Raw genomic sequence first — 23,681 nt, forward strand, 5'->3', positions numbered from 1 at the left:
ATAGTCAACTTCTTTTCCCAAAGGTAGGGGAGCATAGGTTTAAGGTGAGAGGGGAGAGATACAAAAGGGTCTAGAAGGGGCAATTCTTTCACACAGACTGTGGTGAGTGCCTAGAACAAGCTGCCAGAGGTAGTGGTAGAGGTGGGTACAATTTTGTCTTTTAAAAAGCGTTTGGACAGTTACATGGGTAAGATGGGTATAGAGGGATATGGGCCAAATGCGGGCAATTGGGATTAGCTTAATGGTAAAAACTGGGCAGCCTGCACAAGTTGGGCCGAAGGGTCTGTTTCCAGAATGTAAATTTCTGTGACTCTTGTGTAAAAAAAACTTGCCTCTCCCATCTCCTTTAAACTTTCCCCCTTTTACCTTAAATCTATGTCCCCCAGTAATTGACATTTCTACTCTGGGAAAAAGACTCTGACTATCCATTCTATCCGTGCCTCTCATAATTTTGTAAATTTCTATCACGTTGCCCCTTCGACACTCAAGTGAAAACAAACCAAGTTTGTCCAATCTCGCCTCATAGCTAATACCCTCCATACCAGGCAACATCCAGATAAACTTTTTCTGTCCTATCACCAAAGCCTCCACATCCTTCTGGTAGTGTGGCGACCAGAATTGTACACAATATTCCAAATGTGGCCAAACTAAAATTCTATATAGTTTAACTGCAGGATTTACTTAATTCTCTGAATTTAAATTCTCCAGCTGTCGTAGTGGGAGTTGAATCAATGTCTCCAGATTATTAAAAGTTAAAGTTTATTTATTCATGTCACAAGTGTCACAGTAACACTGCAGTGAAGTTACAGTGAAAATCCCCTAGTCGCCACACTCCGGCGCCTGTTCGGGTACACTGAGGGAGAATTTAGCATAGCTAATACACCTAACCAGCACGTCTAGGTCTCTGAGGTACTATTCCAGTAGTATCTTCTTGTTAGACAGTCCCTCAGGATTGGGGATGACTTGCTAACCTTCTTGTTTTTTCTGAGGTGGTGAATCAGTCCAATGTACAATCTGCAGACTCTGCTCCATGTGGGGAAGGTGGTACTCGGAGGGTTGGGTGGATGGGTTGTCTGGAGGTTTATGCACTCCCTTCATTGCCTCAAGTTTGTCTCTGCACATTCCTGACGAATCGACAGTGCAGAAGGAGGCCATTTGGCCCATCAAGTCTGCACCAACTCTCCGACAGAGCATCTTACCCAGGCCTATCCCCGTAACCTCACACGCATATCCCACTAATCCCACTAATCTACATACCTTGGGAGACTAAGGGACAATTCAGCATGGTTAATCCCCCTAATCTACACACCAAAGGGGGGCAAATTATCATGGCCAATCCACCTGACCCGCACATCTTTGGACTGTGGGACAAAACCGGGGCACTCAGAGAAAACCCATGCAGACATGGAAGAGAACGTACAAACTCCACATAGTCACCCAAGTCGGGAATCAAACCCGGGTCCCTGGTGCTGTGAGGTAGCAATGCTAACCACTGTGCCACCCCATTCAGTGCCTTTCCAATTGAACTTTCCCTATTTTGGCCAGTCATGAGCTCGTCTCCCATGCATTAGTGTGTATATTTGACCTGTTCAGGGATGCTTTAATGCGAGAGGTCACAGTCTTAGGATAAAGGTTAGCAAATTTAAAACAGAGTTGAGGAGAAACTACTTCTCCCAAAGGGTTGTGAATCTGTGGAATTCGCTGCCCCAAAGTGCGGTGGATGCTGGGACAGTGAGTAAATTTAAGAAGGAGTGAGACAGATTTTTAGTTGGTAATGGGTTGAAGGGTTATGGGGAGAAGGCAGGAAAATGGGGATGAGGAGCATATCAGCCATGATCGAATGGCGGAGCGGACTCGATGGGCCGAATGGCCTAATTCTGCTCCTATATCTTATGAACTTTGAGGACACCCTAAAGCATTTACGTGGGAATGATTTCTGGGAATCTTCTGCTGCGACCGTGCTCCGAATGGAGCAATATGATCACAGCACCACCATGCCCATGATGGCTTCCGAGTCACAAATCAGGACCACTAACTCAATCCATGTTTCTCTTGTAACCCTCAGCTCGTGCCAGTGCAATGGATACACGGTGAAAATCCAGAACGATCAAACACAGTTCAATTTTAATTTTAATCGGAATATTCTACCATCAGGATGCCCTCTCAAAGGTACCAAAAATTCTGATGAACATGAACATCTTTTTGTTTAATTCCATTTTCCAAATTATTTAAGCAACAAGTGTTTGTGAAACCTTTGGCAGTGAATGAGGAAGTTGAATAGCTGATAGAGCACAGCGACAAGGAGGTGTTAGAATCGTAGAGTCCCGACAGTGCAGAAACATGGTAACCAGAAGCAGGAGGAGGCCATTCGGCCCTTCAAGCCTGCTCTGCCATTTATTATGATCATGGCTGATCATCAAATTCAATATCCTCTTCCCCACGTTTCCCCCCATATCCCTTTAGCCCTAAGAGCTATATCTAATTTCTTCTTCAAATCACACAATGTTTTGGCCTCACTACTTTCTGTGGTAGTGAATTCCACACATTCATCACTCTCTGAGTGAAGAAATTTCTCCTCACCTCAGTCCTAAAAGTCCCTTATCCTCAAAGTATGGCCCCTAGTTCTGGACTCCCCCACACCATTGGGAACATTCTTTCTGAATCTACCTTGTCTAACCCTGTTAGAATTTCATACGTTTCCATGAGATTCCCTCTCACTCTTCTAAACTCCAATGAATTGTGGTCGGCACAGACTCGTTGGGCCAAATGGCCTCCTTCTGCACTGTAGATTCTATGAATATAATCCTAGCTGACTTAACGAGGTCATTCGGCCCATCACGTCTGGACTGACAACAATTCCACCCAGGTCCTATCCCCGTAACCCCACATATTTACCCTGCTAATCCCCCTGACACTAAGGGGCAATTTAGCACGGCCAATCAACCTAACCCGCACATCTTCAGAGTGTGGGAGGAAACTGGAGCACCCGGAGGAAACCCATGCAGGCACGGTGAGAATGTGCAAACTCCACACAGACAGTGACCCCAAGGCCAGAATTGAAGCCGGGTCCCTGGCGCTGTGAGGCAGCAGTGCTAACCGCTGTGCTATCGTGCCGCCTGGGTGATTTAGTATCAGCTGTAAGAAGTCTCACAACACCAGGCTAAAGTCCAACAAGTTTATTTGGAATCACGAGCTTTTGGTGCGCTGCCCCTTCATCAGGTGAGTGGTGAGACAATTTTGTCTTTTAAAAAGCATTTAGACAGTTACATGGGTATGGAGGGATATGGGCCAAATGTGGGCAATTGGGACTAGCTTAGTGGTAAAAACTGGGCGGCATGGACAAGTTGGGCCAAAGGGCCTGTTTCCTTGCTGTAAACCTCTATGACTCTGTGAAAAAAAAATTGCCTCTCACATCTCCTTTAAACTTTCCCTCTTCATCCTCTGATGAAGGAGCAGCACTCCAAAAGCTCGTGATACCAAATAAACCTGTTGGACTTTAACCTGGTGAGACTTCTTACTGTGCCCACCCCCCAGTCTAACGGCGGCATCTCCACATCATAGTATTAACTCAGCATAGGAATTGAATTCTCTCACCATTACCAAATTGTAAAACAATCCAATAAGTTTGGGAAACCTTATTCCAATGGCAGCATGAGGCTGAGAAAGATGCAACGCAGCATTGAATTAGGGGTAGCTGCTTCCAAGGTCAGTGATCGAGGTAGATTATTGAGCAATAACAGCAGGAAGTTTGCTTTACATTTAACTTTCTCATACCTGGCCTCCAAGTGACTGAAATAGAAGTAGCTCCACTTCCCATTATGGATGGTTCTTATCTCAACAAAGATAAAATTCACAAAAGAAAGGAATAAGCTTGATCGTTAAGAACTTAAATTCTCTCATCAGAGTAGGCTATTGGCACCTCGAGCCTATTGCGCCATTCAGTTAGATTGTAGCCAATCTGTATCTTCATAGAATCCTACAGTGCAGAAGGAGGCCATTCGACCCATCGCGTCGGCACCCACTACAATCCCACCCACGCCCTGTTATATATTTACCCTGCTAATCCCCCTGACACTAGGGTCAATTTAGCATGGCCAATCAACCTAACTCGCACATCTTTGGAGTGTGGGAGGAAACTGGAGCACCCGGAGGAAACCCACGCAGACACGGGGAGAATGTGCAGACTCCACACAGACAGTGACCCGAGGCTGGAGTTGAACCTGGGTCCCTGGCGCTGTGAGACAGCAGTGCTAACCACTGTGCCACCCCAGGGCACTAAAGATACACCTCAGACTGGCCGGCACGGTAGCACAGTGGTTAACACTGCTGCCTCACAGCGCCAGGGAACTGGGTTCGATTCCCGGCTTGGGTGACTGTGCGGAGTCTGCACGTTCTTCCCGTGTCTGCGTGGGTTTCCTCCGGGTCCTCCGGTTTCCTCCCACAGTCCGAAAGACGTGCTGGTTAGGGTGCATTGGCCGTGCTAAATTCTCCCTCAGTGTACCCGAACAGGCGCCGGAGTGTGGCGACAAGAGGTTTTTCACAGTAACTTCATTGCGGTGTTAATGTAAGCCTACTTGTGACACTAAGAAATAAACTTTAAAACTAACTCCAACAAACAGCACTGACACGGTCTCCTTTAACACGCTTGCCTAACAAAAATCATTCAATCACAGACATTTCGAGTCTGGATGACCCTTCATCAGAGCTCACCCAGACTCGAAACGTTGGCTCTATTCTCTCTCCACAGATGCTGTCAGACCTGCTGAGATTTTCCAGCATTTTCTGTTTTTGTTTCAGATTCCAGCATCCGCAGTATTTTGCTTTTGTAAAAATCATTCATTCTCAGTTTTACAACCTTCACTTGGCCACACCGCCAGCCCCCCCCCGCACCCCCCCCCCCCCGCACCCCCCGCCCCCCCCGCACCCCCCGCCCCCCCCGCACCCCCGCCCGACCTCCACCCCCGCAAGTCTCAACAGGATTTTGAGAAAGAGATTTCCAGGTTCTTATCTACCCATTACATCGAGAAGTGCAGCCCGACAAAGCCTGGAATGGCTATGCTCCAATTTCAAAGCCATGTCCACTTGTCCTGGATTCCAACATCAGAGGGAACAGCTAACTGCCCTTAATCACCACTTAATCGCATATACGCAAGGGAATGCAAGCTTAATCTTGCAAACGGTCCTCATCATTTAACCCTTGCACGCCTCTCTTTAAAATCAGCCACTGAGCTAAGCCGTTTTGGGGACAGAGTTGTGCGGGTTATGTGGATTGGCCATACTAAATTGCCCCTTAGTGTCCAAAGATGTGCGGGTTAGGTGGATTGGCTATGCTAAATTGCCCCTTAGTGTCCAAAGATGGGTAGGTTAGGTAGATTGGTCATGTTAAATTGTCCCTTAGTGTCCAAAGATGTGTAGGTTAGGTGGATTGGCCATACTAAATTGCCCCTTAGTGTCCAAAAATGTGCAGGTTAAATGGATTGGCCATGCTAAATTGCCCCTTAGTGTCCAAAGATGTGTAGGTTAGGTGGATTGGTCATGCTAAATTGTCCCTTAGTGTCCAAAGATGTGCAGGTTAGGTGGATTGGCCATGCTAAATTGCCCCTTAGTGTCCAAAGATGTGCAGGTGAGGTGGATTGGCCATGCTAAATTGCCCCTCAGTTTCAGGGGGATTATCAGGATAAATGCATGGGATTATGGGGATAGGGCCTGGGTGGGATTGTGGTTGGTGCAGACTCGATGGGCCGAATGGCCTCCTTCTGCACTGTAGGATTCTATGATGACAAGACTAGTTTTGGACTGCGAATATTTTTAAGTTTAAAGTTTAAGTTTATTTATTATTGTCCAAGTCGGCTTCAATTAACACTGCAATGAAGTTACTGTGAAAATCCCCCTAGTTGCCACACTTTGGCGCCTGTTCGGGTACACTGAGTGTGAATTTAGCATGGCCAATGCATCTAACCAGCACGTCTTTCAGACTGTGGGAAGGAACAGGAGCACCCGGAGGAAACCCATGCAGACACGGGTAGAACGTGCAGATTCCAGACAACAGACAGGGTGGCACGGTGGCACAGTGGTTAGCACTGCTGCTTCACAGCGCCAGGGATCCGGGTTCGATTCCTGGCTTGGGTCACTGTCTGTGTGGAGTTTGCACATTCTCCCCGTGTCTGCTTGAGTTTCCTCCACGTGCTCCGGTTTCCTCCCACAGTCCAAAAGACATGCTGGTTAGGCACATTGGCCGTGCTAAATTCTCACTCAGTGTACCTGAACAGGCGCCGGAGTGTAGGAACTAGGGGGATTTTCACAGTAACTTCATTGCAGTGTTAATGTAAGCCAACTTGTGACACTAATAAATAAACTTAAACTTAAATTCCCCCTCAGTGTACCTGAACAGGCACCGAAATGTGGCGACTAGGGGATTTTCACAGTAACTTCATTGCAGTGTTAATGTAAGCCCACTTGTAACTAATAAATAAATAAACTTTAAATAAAACTGTGACCCAAGCTGGGAATCGAACCCGGATCCCTGGCGCTGTGAATCATGGTCAGTCAGGACCAGTTCTGCGGGGAAAGCAAGGATGCTGCTAAAGTGAGAACATAAAGGCCGGAATTCTTTACTAAGCAGCGGAGGAACTAACCCAGGCACTGGCCACTTCCGTGCAAGTGGGGGATTACTCAGCGCGACACTCAACACATCAGTGTGCAATGCTGCTACAGCGCACTCACCCGTTACTTCTGTTTTTGTTCGGTTCAATGTGCTTGTCTTAAGCTCCAGAAACTGATTGGGGAGCCATCTGCTAGCCGACAGCGACATCCATTAATGGCAACTGTTAACGGGAGAAAGGCCCTAGCAACCCAAGGGGCCTTGTGATGACTGAGGTTGTCAAAGAAATGCACTCGGTGAGAAATTAATAATTAATTAGAGTGCACGGGGTCAGGATGCAGAGACTGATTATATATTCATTCACATTTGACTGGATTTTTAAAACATTTAAAAAAGACTGGTCTCTAAACATTGCATTCTAGGGTTGCATTACATTGCAAGTCTACATCAGTGGGAATGAAGTAGAAATGGTCGAGCTTCGTTTTTAGGTGTCCAGATCATCAACAACCTGTCCTGGTCCCCCCCGCATGCCGACACTATAGTTAAGCAAGCCCCACCAACGCCTCTACTTTCTCAGAACACTAAGGAAATTTGGCATGTCAGCTACGACTCTCACCGACCTTTACAGATGCACCATAGAAAGCATTCTTTCTGGTGGTATCACAGCTTGGTATGGCTCCTGCTCTGCCCAAGACCGCAAGGAACTACAAAAGGTCGTGAGTGTAGCCCAATCCATCGCGCAAACCAGCCTCCCATCCATTCTCTCTGTCTACATTTCCCGTTGCCTCGGCAAAGCAGCCAGCATAATCGAGGACCCCACGCATCCCGGACATTCTCTCTTCCACCTTCTTCTGCCGGGGAAAAGATACAAAAGTCTGAGGACATGTACCAACCGACTCAAGAACAGCTTCTTCCCTGCTGCCGTCAGACTTTTGAATGGACCTACCTTGCATTAAGTTGATCTTTCTCTACACCCTAGATATGACTGTAAGACTACATTCTGCACTCTCTCCTTTCCTTCTCTATGAGTGGCATGCTTTGTCTGTATAGCGCGAAAGAAAAAATACTTTTCACTGTATACTAATACATGTGACAACAATAAATCAAATTTTTAAAAAGGAGAGGGTTAGATAGAGAACTCCAGTTGTTAAGGCCCTGGCAGTTGAAGGCATAGCGACCAATCATGCAGCAATAAAAAGACAAGATGCACAAGAGTCAGAATTGGAGTAGACCTCATTGGATTGTAAAGCTGCAGGAGGTTAAAGAGAGACGGAGGGGAGAGGCCACTGAGGGAGCTAAAAGACAGAACCAGGTCACAGTCCCATGGTTTAGATTGGCAGCGGTGACACACTGTAAACAGTTCACTCACTGGGCGGGCTTGGTGGCAGCGCAGTAGTTAGCACTGCTGCCTCACAGCGCCAGGGACACGGTTCGATCCCCGGCTCGGGTCACTGTTTGTGTGGAGTTTGCACGTCCTCCCCGTGTCTGCGTGGGTTTCCTCCGGGAGCTCCGGTTTCCTCCCACAGTCCAAAGATGTGCGGGGTTAGGTGGATTGGCTAAATTAGCCCTTAGTGTCAGGGGGACTGGCTAGGGTAAATGCATAGGGTTGTGGGGATTGGGCCTGGGTGGGATTGTGGTCAGTGCAGATTCGATAGGCCGAGTGGCCTCCTTCTGCACCCTAGGATTCTATGATTCGCTCTATCTCTGCCACACGATCTGCAACTTCAGTGTCAGTTTAGTATAGTTAAAACCAGTCTCACCTCCGAGGCAGGAGGTTCAACGCAGACGCCTAGAGAATTCGGCATCTCATTTAGCCCATACTTTAAGTTAAGTTTATTTATTTGAGTCACAAGTAGTCTTACATTAACATTGCAATGAAGTTACTGTGAAAATCCCCCAGTCGCCACACTCCGGCACCTGTTCGGGGACACTGAGGGAGAATTTAGCACGGCCAATGCACCTAACCAGCACATCTTTCGGACTGTGGGAGGAAACCGGAGGGAACCCACGCAGACACGAGGAGAACGTGCAGACTCCACACAGACAGTGACCCAAGCCGGGAATCGAACCCGGGTCCCTGGCGCTGTGAGGCAGCAGTGCTAACCACTGTGCCACCGTGCTGCCCACGTCAGTACAATACTGAGGGAATGATCACTGCTACTTGATTTATCTCCTAGTTTTAGCTTCTTTGCGACCTTGGCGGCGTCCTTCATGCTCAACCTAAAATATAGAGGCTGATGCACTGTACAGTTAACCACCAGTGAATTCCTATCGGTGTACGCGGGGGACCTTAAACCATTAATCATGGACTGCAGTTGACAGTACACATGCTGTTTCTATTTACATACATACAGAAGTGTATTAACAGGGGGATATGGAATTCAGAGAAAACATGATTTTGCTAGTTTTTCTATGTCATTTACTCCACGTCAGGAGAGTGCTATAAAAGAACCTTCTTCAGGGCTCAAATTTGCACTTTTCAGGTTGGATTATAAATTGTCTCTTGAAAAATCCTCATTTCTCCAGGATCGACTGTGACAGGACAGCAAGTAATTAACTAAGATCTTGTGGCGTCTGGTCGCTGTCGTAATCAATTTACTAAAGCCCGCAAGAACAGGGAGTTTAGGACAAAAGATATTTCCCCAGAGTCAGCCCAAAGGTTCCAAAACACAATCGCTTTATTGGTATAATCCCAAATTCGCACAGAAAGTCATCAGTAAATTATTTTCACGAGCCCTGAGCTTTGTATACAAATGTTGAGCCGTGAGCTCAGGAACTCTGATGAACTGTAACACGAAGTAGCAGGACTCAGGGGCAAGTTAATAATTTTCCCGAGGTGAGGATACCTTGATCTCAGCCATTTTATTAGACAGATCCAGAGTGAGAGAGGGAGGAAGGTGGGCGGGGATGTGCGTGTGTGTGTGTGAGGGAGAGTTGAAAGAAACCGTGAGAATTTATTCCCAGCCTACTCCTGCCTCCCAGCTTTGGAAGCAGTGGCCAAAGCTGAGAAGAAAGTCCTCAGTCGGGTCTCCGGAAGCAAAATACCGTGGATGCTGGAAATCTAGAAAGAAAACAAAATGCTGGCAAAACTCAGCAGGTCGGGCAGCATCTGTGGAGGGAAATGTTTCCGGTCGAGTGACCTTTCGTCAGAACTGGAGAAAGTCAGTCTCCTTGGGAGAATTACAAAAGGATTGCTTCGAGAGCATCTTTTTTTTTTAAAATATAGAAATTAAGTTCGACAGCAGTCACTATGATCATGCAAAACCACACTTCCAGTAACCCGGTCAGGTAAGCAACAATGCGCAACTGAGCAAGAAGCTTCATCCAATACTGACAGGGAATGAGTCCTTGATGAATGATCCAAGACCCTCAGGAAACACTCAGTGCGGGGTTAATGTGGCTCCCCACATGCAAACTTGACCAATGCTCACCGCTGACCCATTGTCCAATGCATTGCTTCGCCGATCCTCTATCCTCCATCAATTTTAAGGCAATTTTTTTCCCCCCCTCTGCATAGCATTTGAATTTCACAACCTTGTTTTGCATCTTCACGACATGCCCGAGGGAGGGGACTTCAAAGGTTCTCAAGAGAGACCAGCTTCCTCTCGGTGAAGAAGCGGTGTGGCTGTGGTTTGGGGTCTTCGGTCTTCCTTTGAAAGTAGGACAGCACTGAAGGAGTATCCTTGGTGCTGTTGTCCTCTTCATCATCCCTACAAAAATAAAGCAAGTTAAAAATGACATACGGTAGTTGGGACTGCAGCTGGCACCAGAATCCCAGGATAGAGGCTAGGAAGAAAGGCTCAGAGTTCTTGCTTTTGATTGCCATGTTGGAAAGTTCCTCAGATAAATGAACATTGAGGGGAAAAAAACTTATTACAACCACATAAAGATATCATAGAATCCCTGCAGTGGAAAAGAGGCCATTTGGTCCATCGAGTCTGCACCGACTCTTTGACAGAGCATCTTACCCAGGCCCCCTCCCCAGCCCTATCCCCGTAACCCCCACACCTTTCCCATGGATAATCCATCTAACCAAAGAGGCAATTTAGCATGGCTAATGCATCTAACCCGCACATCTTTGGACTGTGGGAGGAAACCGGAGCACCCGGAGGAAAGCCACGCAGATACGGGGAGGAATGTGCAAACTCCACACAGACACTGTGCCACCCTGGTTAAGCCCAACAGGATAAAGCGGGCCATTGAATCGCTTGTCTTTCAAATCAGGCACGGGCTAAAGTTGGGATTAAACAAACTTTTTGGTCCACAAGTGAACTGAGTCTGGACAAAGTCAATCCAGTTCATAGATGGCATGAGCCCTTAGGGCGGCACGGTGGCACAGTGGTTAGCACTGCTGCCTCACAGCTCCAGTGGCCCGGGTTCAAATGCGGCCTCGGGTGACTGTGTGGAGTTTGCACGTTCTCCCGTGTCTGCGTGGGTTTCCTCCGGGTGCTCCAGTTTCCTCTCACACTCCAAAGATGTGCGGGTTAGGTGGATTGGCCATGCTAAATTCTCCCTCAGTGTCCCGGGATGTGTAGGCTAGAGGGATTAGCAGGGTAAATATGTGAGGTTGTGGGGATAGGGCCTGGGGTGGGATTGTTGGTGCTGACTCGATGGGCCGAATGGCCTCCTTCTGCACTGTAGGGATTCTATTCTATTCACAGAACTGTCCCTAAGCCGGAATTAACTTGCAATTGACTCAGAAGTAATGGAAAATATGTAATGCTGGAGAAATATGGGGGTGTTCATCTGGCACTGAGGCCAAGGCATGTGGTTGAGGCTGCTTGATCACCAGACCTGCGTCAGCTTGAAGTGGGAAGAGCTCCCCGCCTCAGCACTAACACCTGTCACCGTGATCTTGCATTGCAGGATGTGGAAGGCCAGCCAGTGGCATGGTACCAGCAGGTATTTGCATTTCAGAGAATTGTTTCTGGTGTCCGATCACAAAATTACGCCACAGAGACTTCTGAAACAAAAAATAAGACAAAGGTACTACAACTGAAATGATGGCTTGTTGACCTTATAGTTGTTAGGTGGTACTGAGTATTGCTGAAAAAAAAATACATGTTGTCGAAGCTTCTCATCAAGATGGATTCACAATGTTACCAATCCTAAAGGACACAACTCTTCTTCCCTCTTCTCAATCATACAATTAATCGTAGTATCATAGAATCCCTAGGGTGCAGTAAGAGGCCATTTGGCCCGCTGTGCCTGTACCGACAACAATCCCACACAGGCCCTATCCCTGTCACTGGGTAAAAGAAAATTACTGCGGATGCTGGAATCTGAAACCAAAAGAGAAAACGTTGGAAAATCTCAGCAGGTCTGGCAGCATCTGTAAGGAGAGGAAAGAGCTGACGTTTCGAGTCCAGATGACCCTTTGTCAAAGCTAAAAGGCATAGAAACAGGCCTGTTTCTAGAAAGCCCCTTCCTATGCCTTTTAGCTTTGACAAAGGGTCATCTGGACTCGAAATGTCAGCTCTTTTCTCTCCTTACAGATGCTGCCAGACCTGCTGAGATTTTCCAGCATTTTTTCTTTTGGTTCCTATCCCAGTCACCCCACGTATTTACCCTATTAATCTCCCTGACGTAAAAGGGCAATTTATCATGGCCAATCCACCCAACCTGCACATCTTTTGGACTGTTGGAGGAAACCGGAGCACCCAGAGGGAGCCCACGCAGACACGGGGAGAACTTGCAAACTCCACACAGACAGTCACTCAAGGCTGGATTTGAACCCGCGTCCCTGGCGTTGGGAGGCAGCGGTGCTAACCGCTGTGCCACCATGCTGCCCCCTTCACAATCTTCAGAGTAACAAATTCCTTCTCATCTCTTGCCTTGATGCTAACCACCGTGCCGCCCCACGCAGTAGAAATTGTTGTTCCCTTTACAATCTCTCCCTCAATGTCAACAAAACAAAGGAGATTGTCATCGACTTCAGGAAGCGTAAAGGAGAACATGCCCCTGACTACATCAATGGGGACGAAGTAGAAAGGGTCGCGAGCTTCAAGTGTTTAGGTGTCCAGATCACCAATAACCTGTCCTGGACCCCCTCCCCCCCCATGCCGACACTATAGTTAAGAAAGCCCACCAAAGCCTCTGCTTTCTCAGAAGACTAAGGAAATTTGGCATGTCAGCTACGACTCTCACCGACGTCTACAGATGCACCATGGAAAGCATTCTTTCTGGTTGTATCACAGCTTAGTATGGCTCCTGCTCTGCCCAAGACCGCAAGGGACTACAAAATGTTGTGAATGTAGCCCAATCCATCACGCAAACCAACCTCCCATCCATTGGCCCTGTCTACACTTCCCGCTGCCTCGGCAAAGCAGCCAGCATAATTAAAGACCCCACGCACCCCGGACATTCTCTCTTCCACCTTCCTCCTTCGAGAAAAAGATACAAAAGTCTGAGGCCACGTACCAACCGGCTCAATAGCTTCTTCCCTGCTGCTGTCAGACTTTTGAATGGACCTACCTTGCATTCAGTTGATCTTTCTCTACACCCTAGCTATGACTGTAACACTACATTCTGCACTCTCTCATTTCTTTCTCTATGAACGGTATGTTGTGTCTGTATAGCGCGCAAGAAACAATACTTTTCACTGTATGTTAATACATGTGACAATAATAAATCAAATCTATAACTGATATCCTTGCACATCTATCCTGATGAGTGCAGGATGAAAAGCTTTGACAGCATGTCTCTGTTGATTTTATCTCGTCCGTGTTTGAATATTTGATGCCACTTGGCACTTAGCCAGCAGCAAGCTTCTCAATCACTCAAGCCAAAGTGTTCACAAACCTCTAAATCCAGAGATGAAAGATCTGCTGGACCAGAGGGTTGAAAAGGACAAAGCTCCAACTAAACGGAAGAATAAGGAGATGGAGTGTGGAGAAATCAATAACAATATAGAGGTTAATGCAAAACCAGCGCAGGAAGGACACCTAATATTTCATGAGTGGAAACAGTGTGCACCTGAGGTCTTTTCATAACTGAAGCAGTAAGATGGCCAAGCACCCCGTCCATTCCTGCATTGCTATCTGGCCTGTATCTCAGCTCGAATTGGCTAAGGAGGGAAAATCTGGAGAAAGCCACCGCACACAGCACGCTGGAGTTCAAATTATTTCACGCAAGGGAAAAAAATAAGCCAACAAACTAATGGAATAAAAGAGGCCTCATAACACGATAATGAACAGTCCTTTGACAACAATAGAGCCTTTCAACATTCCGGGGGCGTCGTCTTTCAAAGTTACACCTTCCAAAGTTCATTTAAATTCTTCCAATGAATTATTTTTCTTGCAGACCCAAGATTTTGATTTGCACCCGAACTATGTTGGAGTTTCACATTTCTGCCTTAAGTGAGGTGGATTGGCCATTGCCCCTTAGTGTCAGGGGGATTAGCAGGGTAAATACACGGGGTTACAGGGATAGGGCCTGGGTGGGATTGTGGTCGGTGCAGACTCGATGGGCCGAATGGCCTTCTTCTGCACTGTAGGGATTCTATGATAACACTGCACTGTTGAAGTTTGCTGTGTATAAAGGAACCCCTCGAACATAGCACTGTGGTAGCACAGGACAACTGTGCAGCCCTAGTTTGTGAGAAAGGAAGTACAGATTTCAAGTCATTCCACATTTTAGATCCATGAACTTTTGGCCTAATGCTTCATTCGGGGCTGTCAATATTTGAAAGAAATGGCTTGTATTCTTAGTGCACTTTTCATGACCTCAAAATGTCCCAAGGAGTTTCATGTTCAATAGTTACTGAAAGAAATGTGACAAACCAGGTGCATGTGGCATGATTCTATAAAAAGTAACGTGATTGATGGCGACATAATCTGTTTTAGTGTGGCTGGCTGATCAATAAATATCGATCAGGACAGTGGGAGATTGCCTTTTTAAATAAGCGCCACAGGATCTTTTACCTGTACCTCAGAGGGCAGGTTGAGATTGGCTTAACATCTCATTCGAAGGATGGCAGCTCCCACCGTGGAGTGCTCCCTCAATACTGCACCGATCGGGTCAGTATGATCACATGCTCAATTCTTGAGAGTTTAAAGTTTATTTATTAGTGTCACAAATAGGCTTACATTGACACTGCAATGACGTTACTGTGAAAATCCCCTAGTCGCCACACTCCAGCGTTTGTTCGGGTTCACTGAGGGAGAATACAGTGAAGCAGTTGAGGCTACCTCATTGAACGTTTTTAAGGCAAGGATAGATAAATTTTTAAACAGTAAAGGAATTAAGGGTTATGGTGAGCGGGCAGGTAAGTGGAGCTGAGTCCATGAAAAGATCAGCCATGATCTTATTGAATGGTGGAGCGGGCTCGAGGGGCCAGATGGCCTACTCCTACTCCTAGTTCTTATGTTATGAGGCGACTTCTTGCAAGCTGTGCCCAGCGTACCTTCTAATTCTATCTTTCACTCTCGTTCTATGCTTCTAAAACTTCATTCTAACTCTTTTAAACTCTCTAACAATGACTGTAACACTACATTCTGCACTCTCTCTTGTTTCCTTCTCTATGAATGGTATGCTCTGTCTGTATAGCGTGCAAGAGACAATACTTTTCACTGTATGCTAATTCAGGTGACAATAATAAATCAAATCAAAATCAAAAATTTAGCATGACCATTGCACCTAACCAGCATGACTTTCGGACTGTGGGAGGAAACCGGAGCACCCGGAGGAAACCCACGCAGACACGGGGAGAACATGCAGACACCGCACAGACAGTGACCCAAGCCGGGAATCGAACCCAGGTCCCTGACACTGTGGGGCAGCAGTGCTAGCCTCTGTGCCACCGTGCCACTTTTATTTTCTATGCTGAAAGGTGACGCAGAATTTCAATTGTAATCATTAACATTGTAGGTAGGTGTTCATTTTTTTTCACTGCACAACTCAATCTGCATGATTACATTTATATACAGTTTTCAAATTGATAACAGGTTACCGATAATGTATACAAATTTAAAATATTTTCTATGATAACAGCTACGGTTCCATGTGTATAGCTGACATTGTTTTTGGGGTTTCATACTGATATCATTTTGAATATAGGGGAAGCTGATGGTCTAGTGGTATTATCGCTAGGCTATTAATCCAGAAACTCGGCTGATGTTCTGGGGACCAGGGTTCAAATCCAGCCATGGCAGATAGTGGAAGTTGAATTCAATTTTAAGAAATCTGGAATTAAGAATCTACTGATGACCATGAAACCATTGTCGATTGTCGGAAAAACCCATCTGGTTCACTCATGTGCTTTAGGGAAGGAAATCTGCCGTCCTTACCTTGCCTGGCCTACATGTGACTCCACAAAACACTTTGGAGTTTCTTGCCTGAGTCTTAAGACCTTGCAAACAAAGTTTGTTCGTTCAACTTAAGTATATGTTCACACAATCACTAATGGGGCGGCATGGTGACACAGTGGTTAGCACTGCTGCCTCACTGCTCCGGGGACCTGGGTTCGATTCCCAGCTTGGGTCACTGTTTGTGTGGAGTTTGCACATTCTCCCCGTGTCTGCGTGGGTTTCCTCCGGGTGCTCTGGTTTCCTCCCACGGTCCAAAGATGTGCAGGTTAAGTTGATTGGTCATGCTAAATTGCCCCTTCGTGTCCCAGGATGTATAAGGTTAGATAAAAAATAGGGGTAAATGTGTGGGGTTGTGCGGATAGGGCCTGGGATGGGATTGTTGTCGGTGCTGACTCGATGGGCCGAATGGTCTCCTTCTGCACTGTAGGGATCCTATGATTCTTCTATGATGCCTCGGAACATAAACAATCTGTAAGCTGGAACTGAAGGAACAACAAAGCAATATTCTCAGGACACTACACTGGGCAACATGGTGAATTGTGAGGAGGATTAGGAAGGACAGTAGATGTATAAGCTCGCAGCACGGGCTGATAGGTGGTAGATGCAGTTTAGTGCAGAGTAGGGAAACAGCGGCTGAGCGCCTAATTCTCCATCCTTCCTTGCAGCGGTGGCAGGCTGTGAATGGCAGGAGAATTCCAGCCAACATATTCTGAATGCATAGAAAAGGAGAAGGAAATTATTCTTAAATGGCAAAATTCTAAGGGAGTGTAGAGCGAGGGAAACTTGCTGTGCAGGTACACAGGTAATTCAGGGCAGGACGGCATGGTGGCACAGTGGTTAGCACTGCTGCCTTACAGCGCCAGGGACCCAGGTTCGATCCCCAGCTTGGGTCACTGTCTGTGTGGAATCTGCACGTTCTGCCCCGTGTCTGCGTGGGTTTCCTCCCGGTGCTCCGGTTTCCTCCCACAGTCCGAATGACATGTTGGTTAGGGTGCATTGGCCGTGCTAAAATTTTCCTCATTGTACCTGAACAGGAGTGTGCCGACTAGGGGATTTTCACAGTAACTTCGCTGCAGTGTTAATGTACGTCTACTTGCGACACTAATAAATAAACTTAAACATAATATGCAAGTCTTAATGATTTACTGAGCACATGTTTGGGCATTCTATTGATAGGAAAGATCTAAAAACCACGGGAAATGTGCAACATAGATTCAATAGATTATCAGCAATCAAAAGTAATAATTATGAAGATAAAATTAAGCCAGAGCTTCCCCCTTACTCAAACAATGAGATATGCAAGTGACCTTCAAGATGCTCAAGAATATTAGGATATGGCAAGTGATAACTGTCAGTAAGACAATGACAAGAATGTACAGATTTTACACAAGAGTTAAATAGGAAATTAGAAAACTATTTTCATAGAATCATAGAATCCCTACAGTGCAGAAGGAGGACCTTCGGCCCATCGAGTCTACACTGACCACAATTCCAGCCAGGCCCTATTCCCGATTCCCCCTGTTAATCCCCCTAACACGAGAATCAATTTAGCATGGCCAATCAACCTAACCTGCACATTTTTGGACCGTGGGAGGAAACCGGAGCATTCGGAGGAAACCCACGCAGACACAGGGAGACTGTGCAAACTCAACTCAGACAGTGACCCGAGGCCGGAATCGAACCCGGGTCTCTGGCGCTGTGAGGCAGCAGTGCTAACCACCGTGCCGCCCTGCGGAGGCTGGGAAGAATTTTCTGCTTTGTGCCACAAAGCATTATTGAGGCAGAGTCCATAAATACTTCTAAAATGGTGTTAAAATTATTCTTGTGAAAAGGTAAAAATACTGAAGAGCATATGGAGAACAAGCTGAGTGAGAGTAAATTAATGGGTCACGTGGGAGATGTAGGTTGGCGGAGAACTATTGGGCCAAACAATCTGCTTTTGAATAGTTAGGAGTATAAGCTTAAGATAGGGCCTTTCTCCTCCCTCCGCAGGAGCTGAGGAGTGTCATGATAATGGAGCAAAATCCCAAATTACACACGCACATATCGAACATTTATGCACATTCTCCCCGTGTCTGCGTGGGTTTCCTCCCACAGTCCAAAGATGTGCGGGTTAGGTCGATTGGCAATGCTAAATTGACCTTAGCGTCAGGGGGATTAGCAAGGTAAGTGTGTGGGGTTGCGGGAACAGGGCCTGGGTGGGATTGTGGTCAGTGTAGACTCGATATATAAGACAGGGATGGCTGAGGGCGTAAATTTTGATAATGTAAATTCAGTGACTGTCTGAGAATTTCTTGTTAGGATCGTATTAGGTCCTGTGAGACAATGGAATGTCACACTCATTTTCCAGACAGAGACACATCAAAGGAACAAAGCAACTGACTGTAATCTCCTGTGGAGATAATGGAAGTCAAATGTCACCTCAGAAGGAATCACATCATGTAAGTTGTGTCCCAGACCTTATGTGGGTTCTCCCCTTCTCCAGGAATTCACAGAAGACTGGGATAAAAAGCCAGCTGCAAACTTGATCAGTTTGGGCTGGTGTTGGGTGTGTCAGAGTGTGTGACACAGAAACAAGGAAAGGCAGCAGAGTTCCCTCTGCTCTGGCAGGTGAAACAAAAATAACGCTCTCTCTCTCTCTCCCCGATTGCTGAAGCAAGCCAAATAGGCGAAGGCACAGCTGAAAAGGAAGCAGGACAACTTCCCCCAGCCAAACTGCAGAACCCTGGAATATCAAAACCAACTATTCAACTACTGAAATCACGAATTTAAAACATCGGCAAGGTTTCGCCAGCTACTCCTCATTGACAAGTCAAAGATTGATTCATTTAAACTTACTTTTGGACTCACTTCTCATTTCCAGATGACACTAAAATAGGTGGTACTGTCGACAGTGAGGAAAATTGCAGCAGGATCTTGATCAGCTGGGGAAGTGGGTCGAGAAATGGCAAATGGAGTTCAATACAGATAAGTGCAAGGTGTTGCATTTTGTAAAGTCAAATCAAGGTAGGACTTTCACAGTGAATGGTAGAACCTTACGGAGTATCGTGGAACAGAGGGACCTTGGAGCTCAGGTGCATGGTTCTCTAAAGGTGGAGTCACAGGTAGATAGGGCAGTGAAAAGGCTTCTGGCATACTGGCCTTCATCAGTCAGGGTATTGAGTATAGAAGTTGGGAAGTTATGTTGCAGTTGTACAGGACGTTGGTGAGGCTGCACCTGGAGTATTGTGTTTAGCTTTGGTCACCTTGCTATCGGAAAGATGTTATTAAACCGGAGAGAGTGCAGGAGAGATTTACAAGGATGTTGCCAGGACTGAAGGGACTGAGTTGTAGGTAGAGATTGGACAGGCTAGGACATTTTTCTTTGGAGCGTAGGTGACTGAGGGGTGATCTTATAGAGGTGTATAAGACCACGAGAGGCATGGGTAAGGTGAATGCACTCAGTCTTTTTCCTAGGGTTGGGGAATCGAGAACGAGAGGGCATAGGATTAAGTTAAAAGGGAAAAGAATTAATGGGAACCTGAGGAGCAACTTTTTTTACACAGAGGGTGGTACGTGTGTGGAATGAGCTGCCGGAGGAAGTGGTTGAGGCAGGGACATTGACAACATTTAAAAGGCATTTGGACAGATACATGGATAGGAAAGGTTTAGAGGGATATGGGCCAAATGCAGGCAAATGGGGTTAGCTTAGATGGGCATTTTGGTCGCATGGACCAGTTTGGGCCGAAGGGCCTGTCTCCGTGCCGTAGATTCTATGATTCTATTCGGTGTGAATGTATTTTTTTTTTCACATTTTAGTAACTAATAATCTCAGTCTTTCTTTGACTCAAAAAAGCCTGGTTAAATTGGCTCCTTTTAAAACATTAATGTATTGGAACTGGAAAAGGTTTCTGCATGAGAAAGAGACGTTTTTTGAAGTAATCTTGTTGCAACCAACTGAGGGGATTTGAATAAATTATTGGAGCCAGTTCACCCCCCCCTCACCCAGAAGCTTAACAATCTGGGCAGTATCAAATCTGGGCTTTAACAAATTGATGCCTGTGCCAAGATAGTTCCACAGAGGTTAACAAATTAATTTTTGATTTTGATTTGACTTATTATTGCCAAATGTATTGGGATACAGTGAAAAGTATTGTTTCTTGTGCGCTATACAGACAAAGCATACCGTTCACAGAGAAGGAGAGGGTGCAGAATGTAGTGTTACAGTCATAGCTAGGGTGCAGAGAAAGATCAACTTAATATGAGGTAGGTCCATTCAAAAGTTTGACGGCAGCAGGGAAGAAGCTGTTCTTGAGTTGGTTGGTACGTGACCTCAGACTTTTGTATCTTTTTCCCGACGGAAGAAGGTGGAAGAGAGAATGTCCAGGGTGCGTGGGGTCCTTAACTATGCTGGCTAATAAGGGATTGAGGGATCTGGCCCAGGAAATACAAATTGGGGGACCTCGCCCAGGGACCGGCTGTAACACCACATTGGTCAACATGCATGATGGATTTCCTGGGCAGGGAAAGGGAGGCTAAACTGCATTCAATTACAATCAAAAATGATTGGACTGTGGGAGGAAACTGGAGCACCCGGAGGAAACCCGAGCACCCGGAGGAAACCCAGGCAGACACGGGGAGAATGTGCAAACGCCACACGGACAGTGACCCGTGCTGGGAATCGAACCCGGGTCCCTGGCGCTGTGAGGCATCAGTGCTAACCACCCCGACAGGATCAAATCTCTAAAGAGGGGTGGCGATGGCCTAGTGGTATTATCACCAGACTATTAATCCAGAAACTCAGCTAATGTTCTGGGAACTCGGGTTCGAATCCTGCCACGGCAGCTGGTGGGGTTTGAATTCAATAAGAAAAATCTGGTATTAAGAATCTATTGATGATCATGAAACCATTGTCGATTGTCGGAAAAGCCCATCTGGTTCACTAATGTCCTTTAGGGAAGAAAATCTGCAGTCCTTACCCGGTCTGGCCTATATGTGACTCCAGAGCCACAGCAATGTGGTTGACTCTCAACTGCCCTCCATGGGCAACTCAGGATGGGCAATAAATGCTGGCCAGCCAGTGACGCCCATCATAGAAAATCATAGAATCATAGAAACCCTACAGTGCAGAAGGAGGCCATTCGGCCCATCGAGTCTGCACCGACCACAATCCCACCCAGGCCCTACCCCAACATATTTACCTGCTAATCCCTCTAACCTACGCATCTCAGGACTCTAAGGGACAATTTTTTTTTTTTAACCTGGCCAATCAACCTAACCCGCACATCTTTGGACTGTGGGAGGAAACCGGAGCACTCGGAGGAAACCCACGCAGACACGAGGAGAATGTGCAAACTCCACACAGCCAGTGACCCGAGCCAGGAATCGAACCCAGGACCCTGGAGCTGTGAAGCAGCAGTGCTAACCACTGTGCTACCGTGCCGCCCATGTCCCACAAATGAATCTTAACAAAAATTTAAGGTGCTGGTTGGGCTGACGATTACTAGGATTCCATTTTGACGCAGGAATGGGTTACACTAAACAAGGCTTCAGCTTATTTTTCACTTGGTAAACTAACGGCAGCGAGAGTCGCCATTGTGAAGGTTAAAATTATAAAAGATGACAGCAGTTTCCTTTTCTGAATGTTCTCTCCTGCCAGGCAATTAAAAAAAACACACGCGCACACTGCTGGTTAGGAGCTTGGACAGGAGACACAAGAAAATAAATAAAATCAATGTGAATTACGTAGCCAGAGGACTTCACTTAATGAAGGGCAGTGTGGTTATGGTGAGAACAGCTCATCTATCAGTCTGCTGGCAGGGGGAATTGACTGGTCAAATCTCACAAGCCTCTGCTTCCGGACAGTTCAAGGAAACTCAACCCCATTTAAATAAAAAGCTTTAACATATAGCTTTCAAGATACTGTCTATAAATTATCCCCAATGTTTTCCAGCCTGTTTTGTTGAATAGCTCATCTTGCAATGTTCCTCCCGCCATACCCTTTCTTCCCGTTTTGTAATGTCATTGAGTACCATCACAGTTAACTGCATTAAATTCAAACAAGAACTGCTAACCATCTGTCGGGCGGCACGGTGGCACAGTGGTTAGCACTGCTGCCTCACAGCGCCAGGGACCCAGGTTCGATTCCCGGCTCGGGTCACTGTCCGTGCGGAGTCTGCACGTTCTCCCCGTATCTGTGTGGGTTTGTTCCGGGTGCTCCGGTTTCCTCCCACAGTCCGAAAGACGCGTTGGCCGTGCTAAATTCTCTACGTGTACCTGAGCAGGCGCCGGAGTGTGGCGAGTGGGGGATTTTCACAGTAACTTCATTGCAGTGTTAGTGTAAGCCTTACTCGTGACACTAATGAAAAATAAACTTTAATAAACTGAAATGAAAAGAGAACGTGCTGGAAATACTCAGCAGGCCAGGCAGCAGCTGCAGAGAGAGAAAAACGGTGTTAATGTCTCAGGTTCGACAAAAGGTCATTTTCCTCTGTTTTTCCTCTCTCTCCACCGGGACTGCCTCACCTGCTGAGTATTTCCAGCACATTCTATTTAACCATTCCAGAAAATTTCAATTTTGTTTGGTATAGTAGCATTGACAGGAACCTTTTACAGAATGTCTCACATAAAAGCAACAACAATGGCGACCATACTTCTTCATGGTGAATAAAATGCTAGACTAGAAACTCCAGCTGTCAGGCGATTCATAATAACTGGAAAGGTATGTCTGAACTACAGAAATAGGGTTAACTTCTTTCTGTAAACTGTGAGAAACTGTTCCCATTTGTGTATGTGAGGAACATGGTTATTAATACTGACTCTGTGTGTGTGTGTGTGTGAGTGTGAGTGTGTGCGCGTGTGTGAGGGTGTGTGTGTGTGCGCATGTGAGTGTGTGTGAGTGTGAGGAACATGGTTACTAAACCTGACTGTGTGTGTGTGTGAGGAACATGGTTACTAATCCTGACTGTGTGTGTGTGTGTGTGTGTGAGTGTGAGGAACATGGTTACTAATCCTGACTGTGTGTGTGTGTGTGTGAGTGTGAGGAACAGGGTTACTAATCCTGACTGTGTGTGTGTGTGAGGAACATGGTTACTAATCCTGACTGTGTGTGTGTGTGTGAGTGTGAGGAACATGGTTACTAATCCTGACTGTGTGTGTGCGCAACATGGTTATTAATCCTGTATGAATTGAGAACCAGGGCACACAGATTTAAGACTATCGACAAAAGCAGCAATGGCGGCAAGAGGAAAAACCTTTTTCATGCAGCAAGTGGTTCGGATCTGGAATGCACTGCCTGAGTGTGAGGTGGAGGCAGATTCAATTAAGACACTCAAAGAGGTGTTTAGATTATTACAAAAAGGAAAAATATGCAGCGTGACAGGCAGAAAGTGAGAAGCGGCTCTAGGTGAATTGCTCCTTCGGAGTGCCAGCACAGACACAACAGGCTGAATGGCCTCATTTTGTGCTGTTATCATTCTATGAATTTAGTTGTCAAATCATTTCAAAACCAGGACTTTGGCACATAACTTAGACCAATATTACAGGGTCTTAACGGGATTCTCTTGCTTCAAGTGAGTACAATCGAGGTCCAATCTGCCTAGTTAGGTGGACATTAAAGATCCCGTGACAATGCTTTTAAGGACCGGAGGGAGTTTACACCAACATTGTTCCCTTAAAAATGCTAAACCATTAAAAAGTACTCTTGCATCTCATTGCAGTTAGTGCTATGTTGCTAATGCAAGTGCCATTCTTACCTACAATACCTCCACTCCAAAAGCAATTTCTCACAGGGC

General features: G+C 46.3%; 1 protein-coding gene across 1 annotated transcript in view; it reads right to left on the reverse strand.

The window, feature by feature from the left end:
* Positions 1–9,257: 9,257 nt before the first annotated feature.
* The window catches only part of rnaseh2a (ribonuclease H2, subunit A), a 35,191-nt gene continuing 20,767 nt past the window's right edge, over positions 9,258–23,681 (reverse strand). The window contains exon 7 of the mRNA XM_078235082.1: positions 9,258–10,311. Coding sequence (XP_078091208.1) covers positions 10,176–10,311 — 136 coding nt within the window. The 3' untranslated portion in view covers positions 9,258–10,175. The remainder of the gene's footprint in view (positions 10,312–23,681) is intronic.

Source organism: Mustelus asterias, chromosome 19 (assembly GCF_964213995.1).
Source record: "Mustelus asterias chromosome 19, sMusAst1.hap1.1, whole genome shotgun sequence".
Lineage (NCBI taxonomy): Eukaryota > Metazoa > Chordata > Chondrichthyes > Carcharhiniformes > Triakidae > Mustelus > Mustelus asterias.